The sequence below is a fragment of the Sturnus vulgaris genome, chromosome 1, assembly GCF_052056855.1.
Source record: "Sturnus vulgaris isolate bStuVul1 chromosome 1, bStuVul1.hap1, whole genome shotgun sequence".
In the NCBI taxonomy this organism is placed as follows: domain Eukaryota; kingdom Metazoa; phylum Chordata; class Aves; order Passeriformes; family Sturnidae; genus Sturnus; species Sturnus vulgaris.
The window spans coordinates 19,921,072-19,941,354 of NC_142243.1; the positions used below are offsets into that span (position 1 = coordinate 19,921,072).

At 35.0% G+C, this 20,283-nt stretch overlaps 1 protein-coding gene and 1 long non-coding RNA gene across 10 annotated transcripts in view; one reads left to right on the top strand and one right to left on the bottom strand.

Annotated features, from left to right (window-relative positions):
* The window catches only part of SLC39A12 (solute carrier family 39 member 12), a 35,278-nt gene extending 24,002 nt beyond the window's left edge, over nt 1-11,276 (bottom strand). For 3 of the 9 annotated variants that reach the window (XM_014889574.2, XM_088160912.1, XM_088160906.1), the window contains exons 1-5: nt 11,105-11,276; nt 9,661-10,013; nt 5,370-5,651; nt 2,648-2,855; nt 652-854 (exon numbers count right to left, since the gene is read on the bottom strand). In XM_014889574.2, the coding sequence (XP_014745060.2) occupies nt 652-854; nt 2,648-2,855; nt 5,370-5,651; nt 9,661-9,930 (963 nt within the window). In that variant the 5' untranslated portion in view covers nt 9,931-10,013; nt 11,105-11,276. The remainder of the gene's footprint in view (nt 1-651; nt 855-2,647; nt 2,856-5,369; nt 5,652-9,660; nt 10,014-11,104) is intronic. The other 6 variants (XM_088160938.1, XM_088160918.1, XM_088160964.1 and 3 more) reach the window with 3 other exon arrangements.
* Nucleotides 11,277-13,042: 1,766 nt separating this feature from the next.
* Nucleotides 13,043-20,110, top strand: LOC148225098 (uncharacterized). Its single transcript, XR_015802129.1, has 5 exons — nt 13,043-13,181; nt 13,418-13,526; nt 15,571-15,645; nt 18,237-18,303; nt 18,719-20,110. It is a non-coding gene; the product is annotated as an uncharacterized LOC148225098 (long non-coding RNA).
* Nucleotides 20,111-20,283: the final 173 nt, after the last annotated feature.

Sequence of the window (20,283 nt, forward strand, 5' to 3'; positions counted from 1 at the left end):
AAACAAAATTTATTTATTTTGAAATTCTTAGCATAAAGATAAAATCACCTGCAATAAGCCAGTGTCCTTCAAAGTGCTGAGAGAAGATACTGGGGAGTAGCTAAGGCTCTGTTTTACAGCCTTTATACTTTCTAAAGAAGGCATCTGGATTCCATAGATGGCTATGAAAAGAGTTTGGAAATGCCCAATCTTCAATTTAGAGAAGCCTTTTAAAAGCAGCTTACATAGAAACTTTAATTTACTTTGTTTTCCTTAGTGAAAAGCAATCCTTCTTTCTACCAGGGCACTTAAGGAGTCCTAGAAACTCTGTGACATAAAACCACAAGAAATCTCTAACAACTCTATGAAAACATCAAAGCCATGTTACTTCAGTCCTCTGTATCTTGAAGAAACACCAGATTCCATGAAACACTAACCATTTTTAGACTCTCCCAGTGACTTTAATTGCACATTCCCTATCCACAAAGTTCTCTCCCCAATTAATAGTTAAACAAATATAGCTATATAAATATATATTTTCATCCATATCTGCATGACTTTTTGAAACTAATACATTTTACCTCAGACATATTGCATGCTTTGCAAATCAATTTTATCTTCTGTCAATGAAATTCTGCCACCAACACTATAAGAATATAAAAATTAACTAACCTGATCCCAATCCATATTCCTTTCACGATCTTCAAAATAGCCTTTCAGATAGTCTCCTTTTATATGATTTCCTTTGACTGGAGTATTTCTTCTTCCAATATCTCTGATTGCCATATTGTAACGTCTTCTTTTGTGACTGTGAAATTGTCCATTTACAGTGCAGGTCTTTTTGGCTGTAAGCACATTTAGTAGTTGTTCTAGTTCTAGTAATTCATTAGAGAACAGATATGTTACCATGGGAAAATGCACACTTAAAAGACAAAACACTTAAAATACAGTATTTTTTTTCTTTTTGGTTGTTATAACATTGATTCAAATTCCTCATTTTAATACTCTTTTCTCAGTTTGGTACTGGAGGCAATTTCTGCTTAACTCTGTAAGTTCCAGACACACAGATCCTCAGCCTTTCCTTCATACATATCAGACTCAGATGTTTTGCCTATGCCTGTCTCAGAAGAAAACAGACGTGACTGAAAGGCAATTAATCTTTGATTTAATCAGCATCTCTGACAAGGTTATCTAGTAGTTGCTAAATAACTTTACTGTTCTTAAAATTTTCCTGTGTAAATGGAATACCACAATAAGCGACCACAGCCAGGTATTTGAACCATGAAACAGATCCTCTATCGGGTGTCCTGAAATCAATCCTCAGGATGCTGTGCTGCCCTTGCACTTCAGAAGGGCAGCACAGGACAGTGAATTTTTTCTCTCCTTTGGTTAACTGGGAAGCATGCCTGACCACAGAACACACAGGAAGGAGAGAGCCAGGATCCCTAATCCAAATCTGAGACCATGCACAGATGTACCTCAACACTGCTGCTGCTGATGGAATGCCTGGTTATTTGAGGAGGCAGGCCCTATCCTATTCCCCTTCCTTCACCCCTGCACTTTCAAATGAAGCAATAAACTTTAATTTGTCCATTAAAAAGTTGTCTACAAATACATTTTAAAGAAATTTAGATTCATGGGAATTTTTCCATATGATAATACATTATTTTTAAAATCTTGTTACCCAGAAAATGCAAATGGTATAATCTTAATGGAAAATCTCACAAAAATGTTTCTGATATGATGTTTCACTACTTTCTTTTGGCTACTTAAGCAGATCTGAATGGAGCTACAGGTATATTTGTTTTCTAAATGCAGTAAAATCTAATTTTCTTTTTCTATGCTTCCAAATTCTTACTCTTTCCTGAAGTTACTATTAAGAATTTAAATACATTTGAAGGGACAGTATAATGAGATTAGACTTAAAATAGACTTGCTCTGTAACAAACTGGTTAAGAATATTCTTGGTTTTTCTGAAGGACATTCTAACTCCACCAACCATACAGTCCTGCTGTTATCTTCACTGGGGCCCAGATTTCACCATATATAGCTATTTAGTAGCACTCTGCTGAGATGGCTACATCCATTCTTGTGAGAGTTATTTTACAAGATCTGGCTGGGCAATTTTAAAGGAAGGGCTTTGCTGACAAACCAGTTTATGTGAATACAATCTAGGATCCCAGTTTAGGACTAAGGATTATTATGTTTTTAGTATTTATTTCTGTGATTCAATGTACTTCTGTGTAACCTGTGAATGTTAAAAATGTTTTTACCTATGCTCAATTCAAGTTTTTTAATCTGCTTGAACCCATATTTAATGTAACTTTTAAAAATGCTTTGAAAAGCTAGTAAACTGTTGCTGTTAGCAGTTGCCACAAAAAAGGAAAAGTAGATGTCCTATAACAACCTTCTAAATCCATACCAGGCCCCTGAACTGATGGTGTAGCTTCTAAAACTGCTAAGCAGGCACAACCTTTTACATAAATTAATAGCTGCTGCTGCTGAGAGCTCGGCATTTATTTTGTTTTGTTTCACATTTTTTGTTTTGATATTTTTGGACAACTTAGAGCTCTCCTATACTTCTATTTCTTTATGGTTAAGTAGCATTTCTGATAAGTCCATCAATAAATTTTCCTGAAGAAAATGAACTTTGCATACTCCAGCTTACCTGTCACTTGGAGCTCAGTGGTACTATTTAGAGAACTGAAAATATATTTGATAAAGAACTCTGGTGAAGGCAAACTTGCTTTCCCCATACAGACTCCTTGGAGAGCCAGAGTAAGGATTAAAGCAGCCAGGCGTGGAAGAGTGTTTTCATCAGCACCATCTCTGTCCATTATATCAGCATTTTTCTCCAGAGTGCTCACATCAACACACTGAAATCAGGAGAAAACAGCATGAAGACAGTCCTGCTCACCTCCATTTAAATAATTAGAGTGACAGGAGGAGAAACTGGGGAGAACAATTTCGCAGACAGCCAGAGTAGAAAAAATGCTAAGATGTAAGCTGTAATTGCCAGCAGGACAGCTAATCAAAGGACATTTTCAGGAGAACAGGCATAGAATTAAAAATCTTGAACATTTACTCAGTGTCTAATGGGGAAAAAGTACAGTCCTTCATTCAGGTTATTTTTGCTTAGTGTTATTTTCCTGCTGTTTCTATTGTTCCAAGTGTCCTCCTCAATTACATCCACATATACTTCCAGAAAGTGGAAGAAAGGGGAGGAATTTTTGTTAAGGCAGACAGACTTTAACTCTTCATCTCAGACTTCAGAAATAATGCTTTAAATGTTTTTAGTTCCTTACCTATTCAATGGAATCAATAGTTTTTTTAATGGAGTAGTTATATGGGACAATAGGGAAACATACAATTTTGCTGATAAAGGGTGACTTTCTTGCTGGGTGACCAAATAAAAACAGTAGGCAGTGGTACACAGCCATGTGTGTGGAGGTCTGCAAACTCTCTCAGTTGCCCAGAAATTTATCTCCCTTTTCATATTTTCTTCCCTTTTCTTGTTTATTTTCACTGCAAATAGTTGGGTTTGAATGAAACAACAGCAACAACAACAACAAAAACAACAAAGGCAAAAATTGCTTAATTTAATTTTTTCTAGCTCATATTAACAAAATTTAAAAGTCAGCTAGATTAGCCAGTACAGCAGTAATTTATTTCATACACACTCATCTCTCCTTATGCAGACCATAAACACTTCAGAGAGGAGGCTGCCATTTCTCTTCCTGCTCATTCACTATACATTAAAATTTTCACAACCCAAAATTTAATCTCTTATTTCAAAACAAGATATTAGGTGCTATGACTAAAGAAGAGGATATTTGGTTTCTGTGAAACCAAAACACATAAAGAGCCATTAAAAATGCTTTTCTTCTATGACTACCCTGCACCACTGGCCTTCTTCCACAACTCAAGTGTTGTGATTCCAAGTATTATGCTATTATGTTTTGTGTACCTTTCATAAAAGAAACCTCTTTTCCCTCAAGTCAATGATTGGTGAAGGCTCAGTTACTGGACAGGCTTGACAAGTGATTATACTGCCAGCATAAACAAACAGAACCCTCGGTAAAGCATTTTATGGGTTGTTATTCTATCTTGACATTCCAAATACCCTCCAATGCCTCTTTACAGTTGCTCAGATACCATTGGAGTCCTTGGAAATCAGCACGTTCACCAAGACTCAAAACCAAAAGGACTGGTCAATGAATAATTTATGGTGGGACATGACCTCACAAAGAAGACAGAGAGAGGAGCTGGAGGCTCTCAACATTCTGGACACAGCCCGGTCTCCTACTCATCTTCTGTTTGTGCAGAAAACCCTGCTATAATATGCTATAAATTAAAATCTAATGAAAAGGACAAATTTGAGCTTTGTATAAACCAAATTTAACTCAATACATTGAACAGATCTAAGGGGCTATAAACAGGAGGTCAACCTGTATTTTAGGAGTTATCTAATCTGGCAGAATCCTGTTTTATTGCCCATTACAAGGAAAAGCTTTTCTTTGACTTTGAACTCTAGATTATTCTATTATTTATAGATCCTATTTGAGATAAGGAATTCTAAACAGCATTGAGAAAACTCACAGAATGTTTCCCAACTTAGAAACTTAGCTGAAAATACTCAATATGGAGGTTTTTTTGCAACTTTAAGCTTATCTTTAACAATCTTTCTACAAGGCATATCCATGCTGGTAGATAATTAGTCTCAAATGTATGTGCTCCAACTGAAGGAAGCCACCGTATCTTTGGACAGATTCCTCATTTCATTCAGCTTTGGATAGACATGGAAGTGTAGAACATGGCAAGGATTTCATCACAGCAAAATAATTCATTATTTCTCCTATACCAGCCAGTAATGGATCTGTTCTGCTTCATACCATTGAAATACTTCGACTTTGAAATCTAGAATATTATTCTATTTTATAGATTCTATTTAAGGATCTCAAATAGATCCTTATAGATAGATCTATTTCAATTAGATCTTATAGATCACTGATAGTGTATCTATACTAAAAATATCAGAGATGAGAAAGTATTTGCTCAAGTGTAAGATCTTGCATCTACACAGCTGTGCTCTTTTCCATCTGCCCAAGGCAGAGCAACTGCATCTAAAGTACCCATTTGGAATCGTCCCTAAAGAGCAATATCTCCCCAGCCACTTCACAGCAGATCCTGTGGAAGGGGCACATGCCAGAAACAACTCAAAGAAAAGCATTAAACAGCACATACAACACAATTCCAGTGTTCAACCCATGCTCAGACACTTCCATTTACCAGTCTTCTGGAGGACTGATTACTGGTATAGTGTCTATACTAGCATAAAGGCGTTATACCTGTAATAATGATGAAGTTATTTTTACATATGTTTTCTTTACCTGGTTTTCAGAAGTTTTAAAATGTTGCCTTACTGCAGCTAAAATATCTTCAGTTTCATTCCGTGAAAAATAATAACAGTCTTCATCATGCCTTAAACTAAGCATACTCTGTAGGTAAAAATTATAATCCTTATCATTCAAGCTGAATTCTGAAGAACACATATCTCTATGATGAAGAATGTAGTAGAGAAGAATAAGAGAAATTTTCTCAAATACTTCTTCACTGAGATGGTCTTCTAAATTTCCTCCAGCTATTATTAACAAAGCATCTGGTTCAAGGCACTGTGAAGAAATAAAAATAAATGGAAATTCAACTCAAGTGACACTCTGCCAGGCATCTGCAAATACAGATAGGAAGGACAACAGGAGAATGCAAATTCTATATTTAACCCACAACTACATAGATGCAGGCTGATGGAATGGCAGGAGGAGGGTGCAGGTAATTCATTGCAGTTCTATGGCTGCAAGATCATACCATGGGATTTTTTTCCAGAGCCCCATTTGATTTTAAGAAAAGTTAAGTGTCCTAGAGATGACACTTTGAGTAATCTGTTCTATGGTAGGGAGAGTGGAACTATGTGATCTTTAAGGTCCTTTCAAACTCAAACTATTCCATAATTCTATTCCATAATTCTATGATTTAGTGTTTTGCGACTACCTACAATTAGGAATAATGCTGATCAATCATTGTAGAGAGCAAAAACCATCCACTGGCTTCAGCAGATTATGCTTCTGGTTACAAATATATGAGATAAGGGCTAGGGCTATTCATATTTTCATCTGTGCATTCTATATGTGTTTACATTATAAGATAAAAACAGTTGCTGAACTGCAGTTAATTGAGGCTATGCAAACAGAAGTTATAGCACATTCAGTGCACTGCTGAGATACATAATTGAGCCTGTAATCACACAGCTATTTTTATGGTTCTCAATGAATTCTGTTAACTGCAACAATAAGATCCAGTACAGAGAGCCAGCATAAGGTCTCAACCCCATTTAGTCCTTCAAATGCATTTCAAGAGGGACTGAAATTACATATTAACCCTGTGCAGGCTTTAGAGAGTAAATACGAATAGAGATTTTTTAATATGTATGCACACACACACACACACACACACACACACATCCATCTATGTATCTATGTATCTATGTATCTATGTATCTACCTATCTATGTATCTATGTATCTATCTATCTCTCAACATTTTATTGATATAAAAACACTTTTCAGAAACTTTTGCCACTCATACAAAAGTGAATCTGTAAATCAGGTCAAAAGACTAATAGAGCTCTATCTCAGGCTATGAGAAATAAGTCCAAAATAAAGAATCTTTCTTGAAGAGATCTTGTAATTAATGTTATTTATTCTGTATCTATTTTTTATAGCAGACTTCTTTCCAAGCATGTTATAGATGTGTCAGCTAATCTCCACAATAGTAGAGCAGCTGAACTGTATATTTCAGAGAAGAAACTACAACACATGAGATACCATGGAAGAATCAACACTGCACTTTAATAAATTAATTAATCCAGACAGAATCCAATTTGTCAGAATAAATTTTTTGCTGTTACAAGCATGATGGGTTGTTTGGTGGGGCTCACCTTGTACATTAGTTCATTTTCCAACACTGAAGCTGGGTTAATGAAAGAAACATTGTCATGTTCAGAAGCCAAAGTTCCCTGGAGGAACTGAGAGAGCTGCTACTTTTTAATATGAAGAGCTCTAACAAAAATTCTCAAAATAATGTATCTTTAAAAAAGAAAAAAAAAAAGAAAATTGTAGATATTAATATCCAAATAAAATATTTATAAATATGCTAGATTACAGTATGATTCACTGTGTCCTGTCCTGCCTACATTGTTTATCAAGGTCTTTAACTTTTCCTAATGCAGTCTCTGAGAATTACTCTTTGGATTAGGAGTAGTTTATTCTGTTTTCTGTCCCAAAGACCTCAAGTCAACCAGCCTTTATGAACACACAGTAGTTTCATATAAACATATGGCATGAAGTGGAAGATTTTCAAAGGTATCTGTGAGATTTTAAAATCCATAGAGGATAAATTGCAATCAGTGAATCCATTGTTTGCTATTGAAAGGAACATGACTGAAAAGAAAATTCCTAATTTAAAGGAAGTAGATGCACTGCAAAAATGCAGTTACTCCATGCAGTAGCCCATGGTGAGTGACCCTTGAAGAGATATTAAGAGAATATAAAGCGATTTGTCACTAGGTTGTTTGTTTTTTTGCTTGTTTGTTAGTTTGGGGTTTTTTTTGCTGCTACTAATATTTTTACAGGAATAACCATCCATCCTTGATTTAGAAATGCTTATTTCCCACAAAAAAAGCCCAGAATTTGGGCACAGAAGTCTAAGTTTCTTTTGTCTAAGTGGCTAGAAGTTAAAAAAAAAATTTCTTACTAATGCAAGAAATACATGACTTATGTGAGCATAGGAGATAAAAAAATGTCAGATGCCATTCAATAGCTGCCAGCCCCTGCCCAAAGAGTATTAGGGCCACCACACAACAACAAACCATAAGGGGGTCAAAAGAAAGTGTCAAACTTCACTGCTTTTAAATGCCCGCTAGAGAGAGTGTAAAAACAAAAGAAAAAAAAGTCTGAAAACAAAGTCATGTGGTATAAAAAGAATCCAGAATTTAGAAGGGAACTTGAATCTGAAATCAATCAGTGATTCCCACTTAAGTAGGAAAAAATGGAGGAAGGAAAATTCCAAGCTAAGGTGGGCATTCTGTTTCAAATTTTGATGAACTTGAAGGATAGTGCTGCTTGCACAGTTTTTCTGTCTTGATTTACCAAATCTCGTTAAATCATCATGGAAGATTTCAGCAGAGTACCACGGGGGCTCCATGTGACTGAAAATGCCACATCTCTCTCAAGAACTTCCTACAGAAAACCACGTTTCTGTGGTGCTGGCACAGAACCACTGACAGTGCAGGATGTGCACAGTGTTTCTGACTCAGATGACACTGAGGAGTATTATAAATGGTGAAAGTTCTCAAAGTCTTCCTACAGAAAATTTCCAAGATGATGCCTGAACAGAGCAGCAGTCCTGACCAAAGTAAGTCCCAGCTAAATTCCCCTGAGATTTAATCCATCCAAGGACACAGTGGGCATGCTCTCCAGAAATATATCACAAATACAAGAAAAAAACATGCCACTCAAGAAGAAAAACAAAAAGGACAGAGAAAAACCTAGTCCCCTCTTTAGTGAATTTGTGAATTTTAGGAGGACTATATACCCATGTTTAATACATTGTCAGTTTTCAATATGGCCCTATATCTGATGCATATTTGTTGCATCACATAAGTGAATAATCTCCTTCATTAAAAAATAACCATTTAGGTAATGACAGGCATCTACAAAATTTATATATGAAACTTCACATTTGGACTCATATGAAAAATGGGAGCATTTTTAGAAAGGGTCAATTAAGTAAGCAGCTGTCTACTGCAAAGGATTAAAAAATTCCTACTTCATTGGCTTAGCAGATTGCTGAAAACAGCACCTTGTAAAAACATTCACCTTTCAGACCATCTTCATAAGTGTGGTATAAAAAGTGCTGTATGTAGGTCACTGAACAGTGCCAGAGTAATGAAAGCCAAGGCTGACCAAGCCCTTTGTCGTCCCTTTCAGCTAAGTTGCTCAGTAACACTGTCCCTGTCCTTTCTTCATTGAATCAGGACTGAGTTCTGAAAATATTCTTAAGTAGAAGCCAATCCCTCTGTGCAACTGTACCCTGGACTACTTCCAGTTTCAGTTTGGATTTGTGTATTCATTGTGCTGCCTTTCCTTTTCCTTGACCTGAACTGCTTACAAAACCCTCCCCATAATCTTGAATATTTCAGTGAAATGGCACATAAATCTGAGACAATCCTGTCTGGGTTTTATTTTTATGAAGTAAAATCCAGAACAACAACAAAAAAAGTGGCAGAATGGTCCCCAGTGTTTACCTATGTCTTTCCACAGTGGAATCCTATGCCCCAAATTCAAGCTCATGCTTTTTTGTTAGACCAGGTTTCAGTAGAAAAATTTTTGCTGGAAAGCAAACACTTGGGAACTTTAAAATAAATGTCTGTCATGTTTGGAATAGCTCTTTATGAACTCAAAAAAAAAGAAAAATTCAAAATGAAACAAAACAGGGACAATTTTTTGGCTGCAACAAGAAGTTTTTTACATGTTTAGGTATTGTGTTTAGGACAGTATCACTCTAACGAATGTTAGAACTCACTGATGATCCTGTAAAGATATCCCTCATTAATTGAAGCACTAACCAGATTACAATCCTCTTGCATGCCATAAATCCGCTGTGGGCACTCAGCTCTCTCCAGTAACACTTTGACCAGTTCTCGTGAGTGGTTCATGTGGAGCTCAGTGTTTTCAGCTGAGAGAATGCGTAAAACTTCCACCAGAGAGCCTCTGCTGGGAGGATTGCTGCCATCCTGCCCATGCTCTTCCCCAGGCTGTCCTTCAGCAATGAGCACGCTGAATATGAAAGCAGAACATACCACCCCAATAGCTGGATGCTTGGTCAGAAAACACATCTCCTCTTCCTGCAGTGCCTGATCTGCACTGAATGTTGGATTGTTGTTTGCACTTCACAGCTTAAACTGGAAACTTGAAGAATCTGAATGGTAAAGAGGGAAAAAAACCCCAACCCTTTAATTAGTGCGAATGCAGTATGTTCTAAAGGATTTATTAATTGGTCGGCTAAGCTGATTTGCAGTGACAAGCTGTTTTTGAACAACAGGGAGCCTGTAAAGGCTTTACAGCACAGAACAGCATGAAACTAAGACAACCATGGCCTCAAAACTTCTTTAGAATTACCAACAAGTGGTTGTCTCAAAGTGCCCTTCCCTCTTCTTAAAAATAAAGTCTATGGGTTTCATTTAGTGTTATGTTATTGCATTCACTAATAATTCTTTTCAGTAAGAATAGGAAAATACAATGGCTTTCACTTTCATTTCATCATGAAAACAGGTTTTTAGTAACAAAAATAGCTGTAAATAAATACTGCTAGTCTAATACTAATATGAATGTGCAGCAATTACATTACATAGCAATAATATAAAGCAGGTTATATTGTCAAAACACTTTACCAACATTACTAAACTCCAGCTATACAGCACAAAAAAAAGAAGGAAAAGGATGTATTTAAAAATTAGTGATCACTACTCAGACGGAAGAATTACAAAGCTGAGGTTATAATTTCACTCAAAGAACTCAGTGAATAAACAAGACAAACAAGCTCAACTTGTTAACTCTAGGTGCAAAAGACATATTGTACTATAAATCTCTCTTGTCACAATCCTTCCTAATAAACAACTTCTGCTTTAACAGTAATATATCTTGATATCAAAGCACAAGAAATATAAAAGAGTTTCACTTCTGTTTTTCACAGAAGTTTTGATTTTATTGGTAGGCAGCTGCTGGCTCTAACATACATATTCAGATAGTAAGGCACATGTGTTAAACAGCCGCATATACGTTCATCTTCTTTCAATTGCAATATGATACACGTACCTTATTTTACAGGAAACTCTGCCAAAAAAAGTATTTAAAATTGAAAAAGAACTGCTGAATTCAAATGGGCACTTAGATAAAAGTTAGTGTGCTTTTAGATGTTAGGAAATCTTTTGGTGTTTAGATATATTCTACTGTTAGCAATTAGGAATATGTCTCATTGTTACTATTTATTTCTAAATGCTATTTGCTTACCTTCTGAAGGGAAAAAGAATGCTTGTGTATCTAGCTTTGTGGCCTTCTGAATCCTCAGAAGTATTTAGCTGCTGGAAGTCCAATGTTTTTAAAATTCCTTGATGGTGCTCTGGAAGCTGGAGAGGATTAGTTTATTGCTGCCTTGAAAAGTTTTCAGTTGCTATGGAGAGAGCTGCCCTTAAGGTAACAATGGAGGTGGATAGGAATTAGTACACGTTCTTCTTGTACTTGCAAGTTCTAAGCATTTCATTATTGAATTTATTTCACATATTCTTGTAGTTATCATTTTATGTAAACAGTCTATTTTAGAAGTACAAGATGTATAAAATCTACTAAAGAATGCATTTCATTATAATGGATAAGAAATGCAAGCACTCAACTGTTCTGTGTTACTAAATTATTTGATCAATTCTACTACAAACATGATTTTTTTTATTGAAATATTAGTACTTTTTTGAAAATATGAGCACACAATAGAAGTAGAAATCTTTTCAAGCACATCCATAGAAAAATGGTATTTTTTCTTTGCAAAACACTGTCTGTAGAAAACAGCCTCTTTCATCCCCACTTATCCTGTGTCACATTTGCACCAACTGGAAAAGCTGGGATAGCTCAGCCTGTGGTGAAAAAAAATGCCATCCACCCACTCAGATTTTCCAGAGGGACGCTGTTACGAAGTTGACATTTACATCACCGTGCCATTACAATATTACTGCATTGGAAGTTAGTGAAAACTGTCACAAGTGACAGATTTCTACAGACTGGTACACCAGTCATATCATTCTCCCACCTTCCACACCTTCCGTGCTGTTAGGAAGGACTATCATCTCAGCTGCCTCAACAAATCCTGTGAAGCAGTAAGCCTGTAGTAATAGAAACATCATCATTCTCCTTAAAGCTAGATTAATATAAAATCCTGGGTTCTAAAACGTCTGTAAGGCTGCCTACAAGGTGGTGAGCTCAAAGGGAACAGCCTTGTTTTAGCAAGATTGAGAACTGACAACTGATGGTGACTACAAAAGAATTCAACTGACAATGCTTGAGGAAAATGCAAAATGTAAACAAATGTTCTCAGAAATGCAAAGTACAATTACTTGTACAGATTCTTCTGTGATGATGGCTGAGTATTTGAAAAATCAGTCTTACTTTTAAATATTCTTTTATTTTACTTCATAAATTACAAAATATATTTCTCAAACTAACATTTCTAAATATACCACTTTATGAAAACAAGAATTACAGAAATTTTTCATAGAAATATTTTTATAAGAATGAATGAAAAGCAGAAACACATGATAATATGCATTTCCTCTGGCTTTTATATCATTTGTTCTGTCAAACAAAGCTAACCATGTCCAGATTTGTTCCACTAATAAAATAATTCCTCAGATAATAGGGGAATAGCTTCCAGGATTTAATTCTAGGGATTGCTCAATCTCCAAACAAACATAGAATAGGTTTATCTGTATACAATTTGATGTTTTGTGTATAATTACAAATTGAAACTAAGAATTAATTCCATCCAATTAAAGTGTACAAAGAGACGGTGAGTTGTTTCAGTTTACTGAGAAAAGCTAACATTTAAAAACACATTTGATGATTCATAACTATTGAAAGCTTCTGAGAAATTATTATTGCATAATAATACTGGCTACAAATTAATGTTATATTACAGAGTGATGGTAAAAAAAGAAAATATTCATTACATTAAAAAACAACAGATAATAGCTGGTACAGGTGACTATGGCTGATCTCAAAGGGGAATTCACTTCTCTTTTTATGACTAAGTGTTGCAAACCCCTTCTGGCTTGGAAATTAGCTTCTCAGTGGTGGCAGAATCACTGGCAATGACTCAAGGCTCACCCTCTGCTTTTTTTACCCTTGGCACTGTTTTCAGTAATGCCACTGTCATTAAAGAACTATTCTGTCTACACAGCACTTGGATTACCTCTTCTGAAGTAATTGCTGGCATCAGTTGCTTTTTGTTCAAACTCTTGTGCAGCAGCATTATTCCCCCACTACTTACCCATCCCAAAGCTGTGACAACTGATCAAATGGGACCACGACAATTACAGAGGTGGGTAGTTAGATGCCCATTAGAAATTTACTGAGATACACAGAAAAAAAATAAATAATTTATACAGTTTAGTATCTTAAACCCTCCCAAAGGAACTATCACTAATATTGTAACTCGTGTTATGAGACTAACATTTTGATTCCGATTTTACTGCACGACTTTTGGGGAATTTTGATAAAGGGGAAAAAAACTACATGCCCAATGTTCATAAGCCAGAGACTCTCCATTTACTGTAGAATGATAATATGCATGGAAGAACCTTGAGAACTGAAGAACTAGGGTAACTCAGAGTGAAGTACATTACCATTCTAACATGACAGCAGACTCTCTACAGCAAAACCAAAGGTAGGATGAATTTTCTGATTAAATAAAAATTTTAAAAAATTATTTTTCCATTTTACACTTACTTATATACCTTGGCATGTTAAAGCAAGGATCTGAGATCAAGAATTTTCAGAAAAAACCCAGTATCTTTAAATTAGTTTGAACAATTACCATGCTGGGGTACTCACAAGAAAGTAACTGATTGCTGGCATAGGTGTATGACCCAGGAAAAAAAACTAAAGGAAGAAATAAGATAAAAAGAAGAGTGAGAAAAATGTGAACTTCTCAAAACTCTATTTCCTTACCAGATTCATGATTCCAGACAACTGCATATAAATTTTTTTTCCACCCACAGATACAATCTTTTAAGATTTAGAAAGCTTATATAGGAGTAACTTACGGTCTTAGTGAAAAAGAGTGAAGGCAATTTAGAAATGGCATAACTAGACACAGAACATGCAGCAAGGCCTCTCCAGTTACAGGGGTTTATTTAGTTAGTTTTCATTTTGAGTGAATCAGTAAGACTAACTGCAGCTTATCTGGTTTCTCCCACCTTCACATCTGCTGTGGGAACAAAAACAAGTTGCCCATTCACAAATGCCATGGATAACTGCACTTTGCAATTTACTGGGTTTCAAATGACTGGTGAATAAATTGTACAGGAACAGGAAAACTCTTTAGGGGACTCACTCTGAGATGACAAGGGCATTCCCATGAGCCCTACCAACATGACAAATGGCTTTATTTTATTTTTACAGTAGGAGGGAGAGGATGTAGGCATAATTTTAGCAAGACCCCTGCAGAATTTCACATCATACTGGGTAATGCAGCTATATAACTCTTATTCCTTCAATACTGTGCAACTTGTTTTGATAGACTAAGCAAATGCATTTTTTTCCATTTTACTAATTGCAGCAATTATGGCAAATAGAAGAGAATCCTCTGGCACTGCAGCTTTCCTCCATGTTATTAATGTGATGTGTGCACATTGCATAATTACAGCCATAGGCAGCATATTGACATATGAAAGAACTACATTTTGCATGTAATTTGTGGAGAATTTTAATACATAAAGTATCTCTGCCAATGTAACGCCAGGGTGCTGTAATAAAAAATGTCAGTACTTTAAAATTACCACAGTCAATTAAGTCTTTTTGGCATCATATGCCAATCTTAACAATATCACATATATTAAGGTTGCCAATGAACTAAAATAATTTAATATTATTTAAATTATCTGAGTTACATGTATTAGCACTGGAACAAATCTTGTTTCAGTTCAGGAATACAAAATTCACTTGTTAGCAGAAAGTTTCCAAGATGACCTAGAAATATATTTACATTAAAGTAGAACAGCAAGCAAGAAGTTACAGATTACTATACACTCTGGGCCAGCAAACCCTCTTATATTTCAAGAAATATACCTCCAGAGATTGCTTCTCAGATATTACATAATTAAGGTGACATTTATTGTCCTAAAATATTGCTCATTAAATAATTTTCATGTCAAGAAAACTGTTTTGAAATGAAATGGAAGTGTTCATTTATATGGAAAGTGTGATCTAAAAGTTAATTGCCTCCATCTGAGGAGGACTTCTCCCTCACACAATCTCTCTGTTGCTAACTGTCTGGTTGTGTTTAAAACAAAATAGAAAAAGAAAACCAAAATACATTTGGATGTAGGTGTTACCATCAAGAGTATTCAGTGATAGCAATTGTCAAGAGCTGAGTCAGAATGGGAGATATTAGAATCTTGGGTATGAAAAAAAGGAGGTTCTGTAAATATGGATATAAGTTTGCTCACTTTTTACACAGAAAACACATAGTTTAAAAAAATGCTCTTGTGTTTATAATTCTTAGGAATATTAGAAGCCTAACTTTTATGAAGGTATCTAAACATTAAAGCACAGCTACTAGACCACCAAGTCAGCTTCAGTTATCTCACTTCCTCTTATACCAAAGAGATGCAAAAATCAGTTTCTAAATTTTTCACTGTCTATTGTATGGTTTAGTTCTGCAGTGTTATCAGACTGTTATGTATATTGTTTCTTATTTTTTCCTTTAGGTTTCCAAAGAAACTGGGCTCAAAAACTGAGTTGATCTGAGTTGACCCGGTCCAAAGCACTTACAGTCCCACCATGTATGTTGAACTATTAATTTAAACATCTCAGATGAAATATTGTGTAGTGTTACAGCACAGAACACTAATATTTTGATGCATATTGATTTTTTCCTTTCCTGATGATGCTGATTAACTTATGCTTGAAAATCACCCAAATGTTCTTTATGTACTTGTGTGTTTTTTTCTTTATATAAATATTCATAAAACATTCATAAATAATTTTTACTATTAGAGAAATTGAGATAACAAGTGATTACTTACTTGTTTTTTAAACTATGACTCAGTGTTCAGTTCTAAAGAAATTCTCACAATATGGAAGAGTCATTTCAGGCAAAAACCTGTTGTCTGAGAGATGACTGATGTTTCTCAAGGTCTTTTAGTCTACCCCCCCCAAAAAAAGAAAAAACGTAAATTTCTGAGTCATGAATACAAGCCAGAATGAGAGAAGACAGTTTCTTTCCATTTCTTTGTCTTAAATTCAGGAAGTGTGTAAGTGGTACCAACATTAAGGAAAGCCTGGAGAACATTTGAGTGATTAGATGGGCTTCAAGTAATAGATGCTGAATTAATAAAGATGAAAAGAAAATTTAAAAAAAAAAAGGAAAATCCTGGAATGGAAGGGCAATGAAAGAACCAGTATTGATATAAAACAATTTAGCCAAATACAAATTTCACTGCATGACAGTGACCTTACTTCTATCTTTATTCAAACTACTGACAAACCACTATCTCTCCCATATAACCTGGTATATTCATTGTTCAGAGGCTTGGTAACAAGACTACTAAGAATGGAGCTCATAATAAAAAATGTTTGTACTTTATGAAATAAATTTTTATCACTTTCAAAATAATTGTTTCTCTCTATATAACCATAGTTAACCTGAATACCAGTATTCACAATAAATGTACATATGCAACTATTGGATTCCAAATTAAATGCTTACTTTTTTCTAGCCTATAAGAAACATACAGAAAATACAAAATTAACTACTATTTTAACCTTGTGAATACAGTTTGAGTTAAACACACCATATATCCTTGTAGAATTGTTCTATCCAATATTGGATATTTTTTTATCAAGAAGATACACTGTTCATTCTGCTCAGTGCTGGCCATAGAATTCTTTGTATCACTAGCTCCCAGAAAAGAATTGCTGGTAGGTATCAACTGTTAGTGCAGTGGCCAATCCACTTCTATCAGTTACTGTAGCCTTTAATTTGAATTAGGCTGTATGTATCTGCTGGGTCTAAGGCAACTTTAGTTTTAGAAAATCCTGAAATTATATCTTCAAAGCACTATGCTAAAGATAAGCTCAGCTTAAAGCTAACAAATTGATTAAAATGAGGTAAAAAAAGCAAGAGCTAGAAATGCACACAAGCACGTGTAAGTTACGTCTTAAGCAAAACAGCAATCTGCAGCACAGTGACAATTTGATACCAATACTCTCTCTGTAAAGATTTTTCAAGCCTTTCCTTCTGCTAAACAAATTCTTCCAAAAATAGAGAAATAGAATTTATCTTCTCCTTTGCTCCTCATGTCTCCTCATTATAGATTAGGACAAGAAAAAAATCTGTTACAAAAAAAAAAAAAAAAAAAAATCAGGTGGTCTTGAAATGCAGTCCATGCTAATTCTCTTCTAAGCAAGTGTGCTTGTACTTTGACTTAGCAGTGAGCAAGCTCTCGTGTACTACAGATTTATACTGAAGGGATCAATGTGAGCAGCTTGTGAACACTGAAAGCAGAAACTTTCCTGGAGCTGAGGGTCTGCTACAAGCAACTTATCTGTTCAGTATGACACCAACCAAGCCTCCTGCAGATCTGATCTTGCTGTGGTTCTTGTTCCCGCGTTACCTTCCACACACTTGGAAATAGATTCTGAAGTACACAAGAAGAAAGTTCATTCTAACCGCCCTTTCCCCACTGCTTTTTTTAAACATACACACACACCCCCACAGGAGTTTGGAAAACCATGATTATAAAGTGTAATCCTAATTTTCACATTTTATTTTGTTGAATTTAACGTAAATAATTATTAACAATTGGATACGCTTTCTTACATTTAACAATATACAATCTGCAACCCAGTGTGAAGTTCAAAGTAGCCAAGTGGAACAAGTCAATGGCTGGCACTCATAAGCTTGAAAAAGAAAGCCTAAGTGGATTAGTATGCAGAGCATTAGGCCATTGAAGTAATTTTCAAAATTAACTCCCTACAAGGAGAGTTGGGGGATTTTTTAATCAGAATTTTGTTTTTTTTAAAAATGGGGTTTTTTTCTGCAGAAAATTTGAAAATAACTAAAGAAGAAAATTAGGTAATTTTATGTAAGAGCAAGATAATTAAGACTCTTCATAAACCAGTGACAAAGTGAAAAGGGTAGTGTAAGTCTGTAAGCACTTTCAGATGGAGAAGGGATGGATCCAATGTACTGGTTTTCCTCCTCATCTTCTGAATGGTGACTCATTGCACTGATTCTATGCCTGCTTTTGAGGGACATGGAACTCTTCTGCAAATAAATTTTGCCAATTAAAGTCAATGAATGACACTGGTATATTGTCTGCCTTCTTACTTTTTGTGTGTGTAATAACTTGAGTTTGCTCTCTTACTGCAGAAAGGAATTTGAGATACACCTGCCAAAGATTACCTTTACTGTCATTGAAAGAGGAAAATATATGCATGTGAGAGAGGGGAAAAAAAAAGATCCTGTTCCCTTTTGGCATGCTCCTTTATGCTATCTCTTCTTTAACATATTGATAAAGCTGAATTAAATCTTTCAAAATGTAAATTTCTAGCTTTATGTCAATGAATCAATTATTTAAAAATCTACAAACTTTACAGTAAAGTTTGCACCCTTAACCTGCCTGTGACTCTTTGGTGTCTAATCTGAATATTTTCTGTAAAAGCATAGTTTCAAAAAGCCTTTTAACATATGCATGGAAACCACTAATTCTCTTTCACCCACGTTTTTTAAGAAAAGAAAATACTTCTCAACCTTTATTATTCATAATTGAATATAGCCTTAATTATTTATCTTTTCTCTTTCTTTTATTTAATTTTCATTTAAGAATGAGGGTTTTTTTTGCTTTCTTTCAGTGTGATCTCCTGAATAAGAGAGGCTAAAGCTGACAAGATCTGTGTATGTAGTTACGAAGGTCATATCTAAATTTGCAGTATATCGAAGTTCCTGGACCTGTCATCCTAGGATCCCTGCACAGTCATTAGAGATGAGGTATTTTAGGAGGCAGTTTGTCAGGCCTGTTCCACAACAAACTTTTGGATGAGAAAAATTGCACTGTAACCTCTGTAACTATAACATCCTTGACAGCTAAAAGAGCCTTGAGAGATTGCCTTTGCTGTAGTCATCTGTACTATTAATTACATTTTGCCAGTTAAATCCTTCCCTGTCCCTGTATGAATTCCCTCATTCCTTTCACCCCAGTAAGTTATTAACAATTTCACCACTTCTAAATATATCTGACAGAAGAGCAAAAATATGCAAGACTCCTGCAAATTTTATGCAAAACAAGAACTAGCAAAAGCATTCTACTAGTACCTACATGAAGGAAAGCTGCAGACATAGTATTCAACTACAAACACGAAGTAAAACCATAAACCATTTTATTAAAAAGTAATCCAAAGAAAAGATCCAAAGCCATTGTACACAAACATCTTCATTGCATCTGATACTTGTTTAATTTATAAAGACTTTCCAATATTTTTATATTAATGAGAAAGAATTCACTGATTGTGAGGCAGTATAACAGGATGTTGACCACTAGAATGTAATGAAGCAATCCCTAATAAAAGGCATCTGTAGAAGGAGCAATTTATGATTTCAGGAAAAAAAAAAAGTCCACTTGCTACTTAAGAACCAGATCTCATATGATTCGTTCAAAGAAAAACACCAATTTAACAGAGTAGAAAGTTCAGGGATCATTTTGTGAAGTGAAAACCACAGTAATTCAAGCCCAGAAGTTAGAAACTATGTATGAAAATAATTTTCTTTTATTAATGACAATAAATGCTGGCATCAACATCACCAAGAAATAAAGGATTAACTTGTTTTCTTCTAGCAGGTTGTTTGTTTGTTTGTTTGTTTTTATTATTTGAGCTACACTGTATTAAAGATTATAAAACTAGACATGCTGCAATCACCTCCTTACTACACCATTTTACTATTGCTGCCCTCTGCTGCATGGAACAGTTTCCACGTGTCTTTATTTCATACTAAGCTGGTGAATGACTAGTTTTAGAGGTAGATGTATAAGTGCATATGCCAGATTGCTTTTGTTTATTCCTCTAATTTGCAATGAAGTTTATTTGGCAGCAGGGGAATGTGAATTTTACAGTGGGACTCAAAATTGTCAAAGTAAATAAATGATTATCAAAGATGATATATTATACAATGAAGAAATATATTCTCACATTTGTTTTGCAAAGGAGAGTGACTTACTTCAAGAGATATTTTGACTCAATTAAACATACTGCAATATCCATGACATTACTGTTAATGTGTTTTTAAATGTCATCTCTCAATGAATGTTATAAATGAGGAGGCAGTAAGAACAGAAGATCGAACATGAATTGTCTATGAACAGTCTACAGTACAGTTTGTTCCAACATTTCTCTTTCTTACTCTTTTTTTTAAATCCATCCAT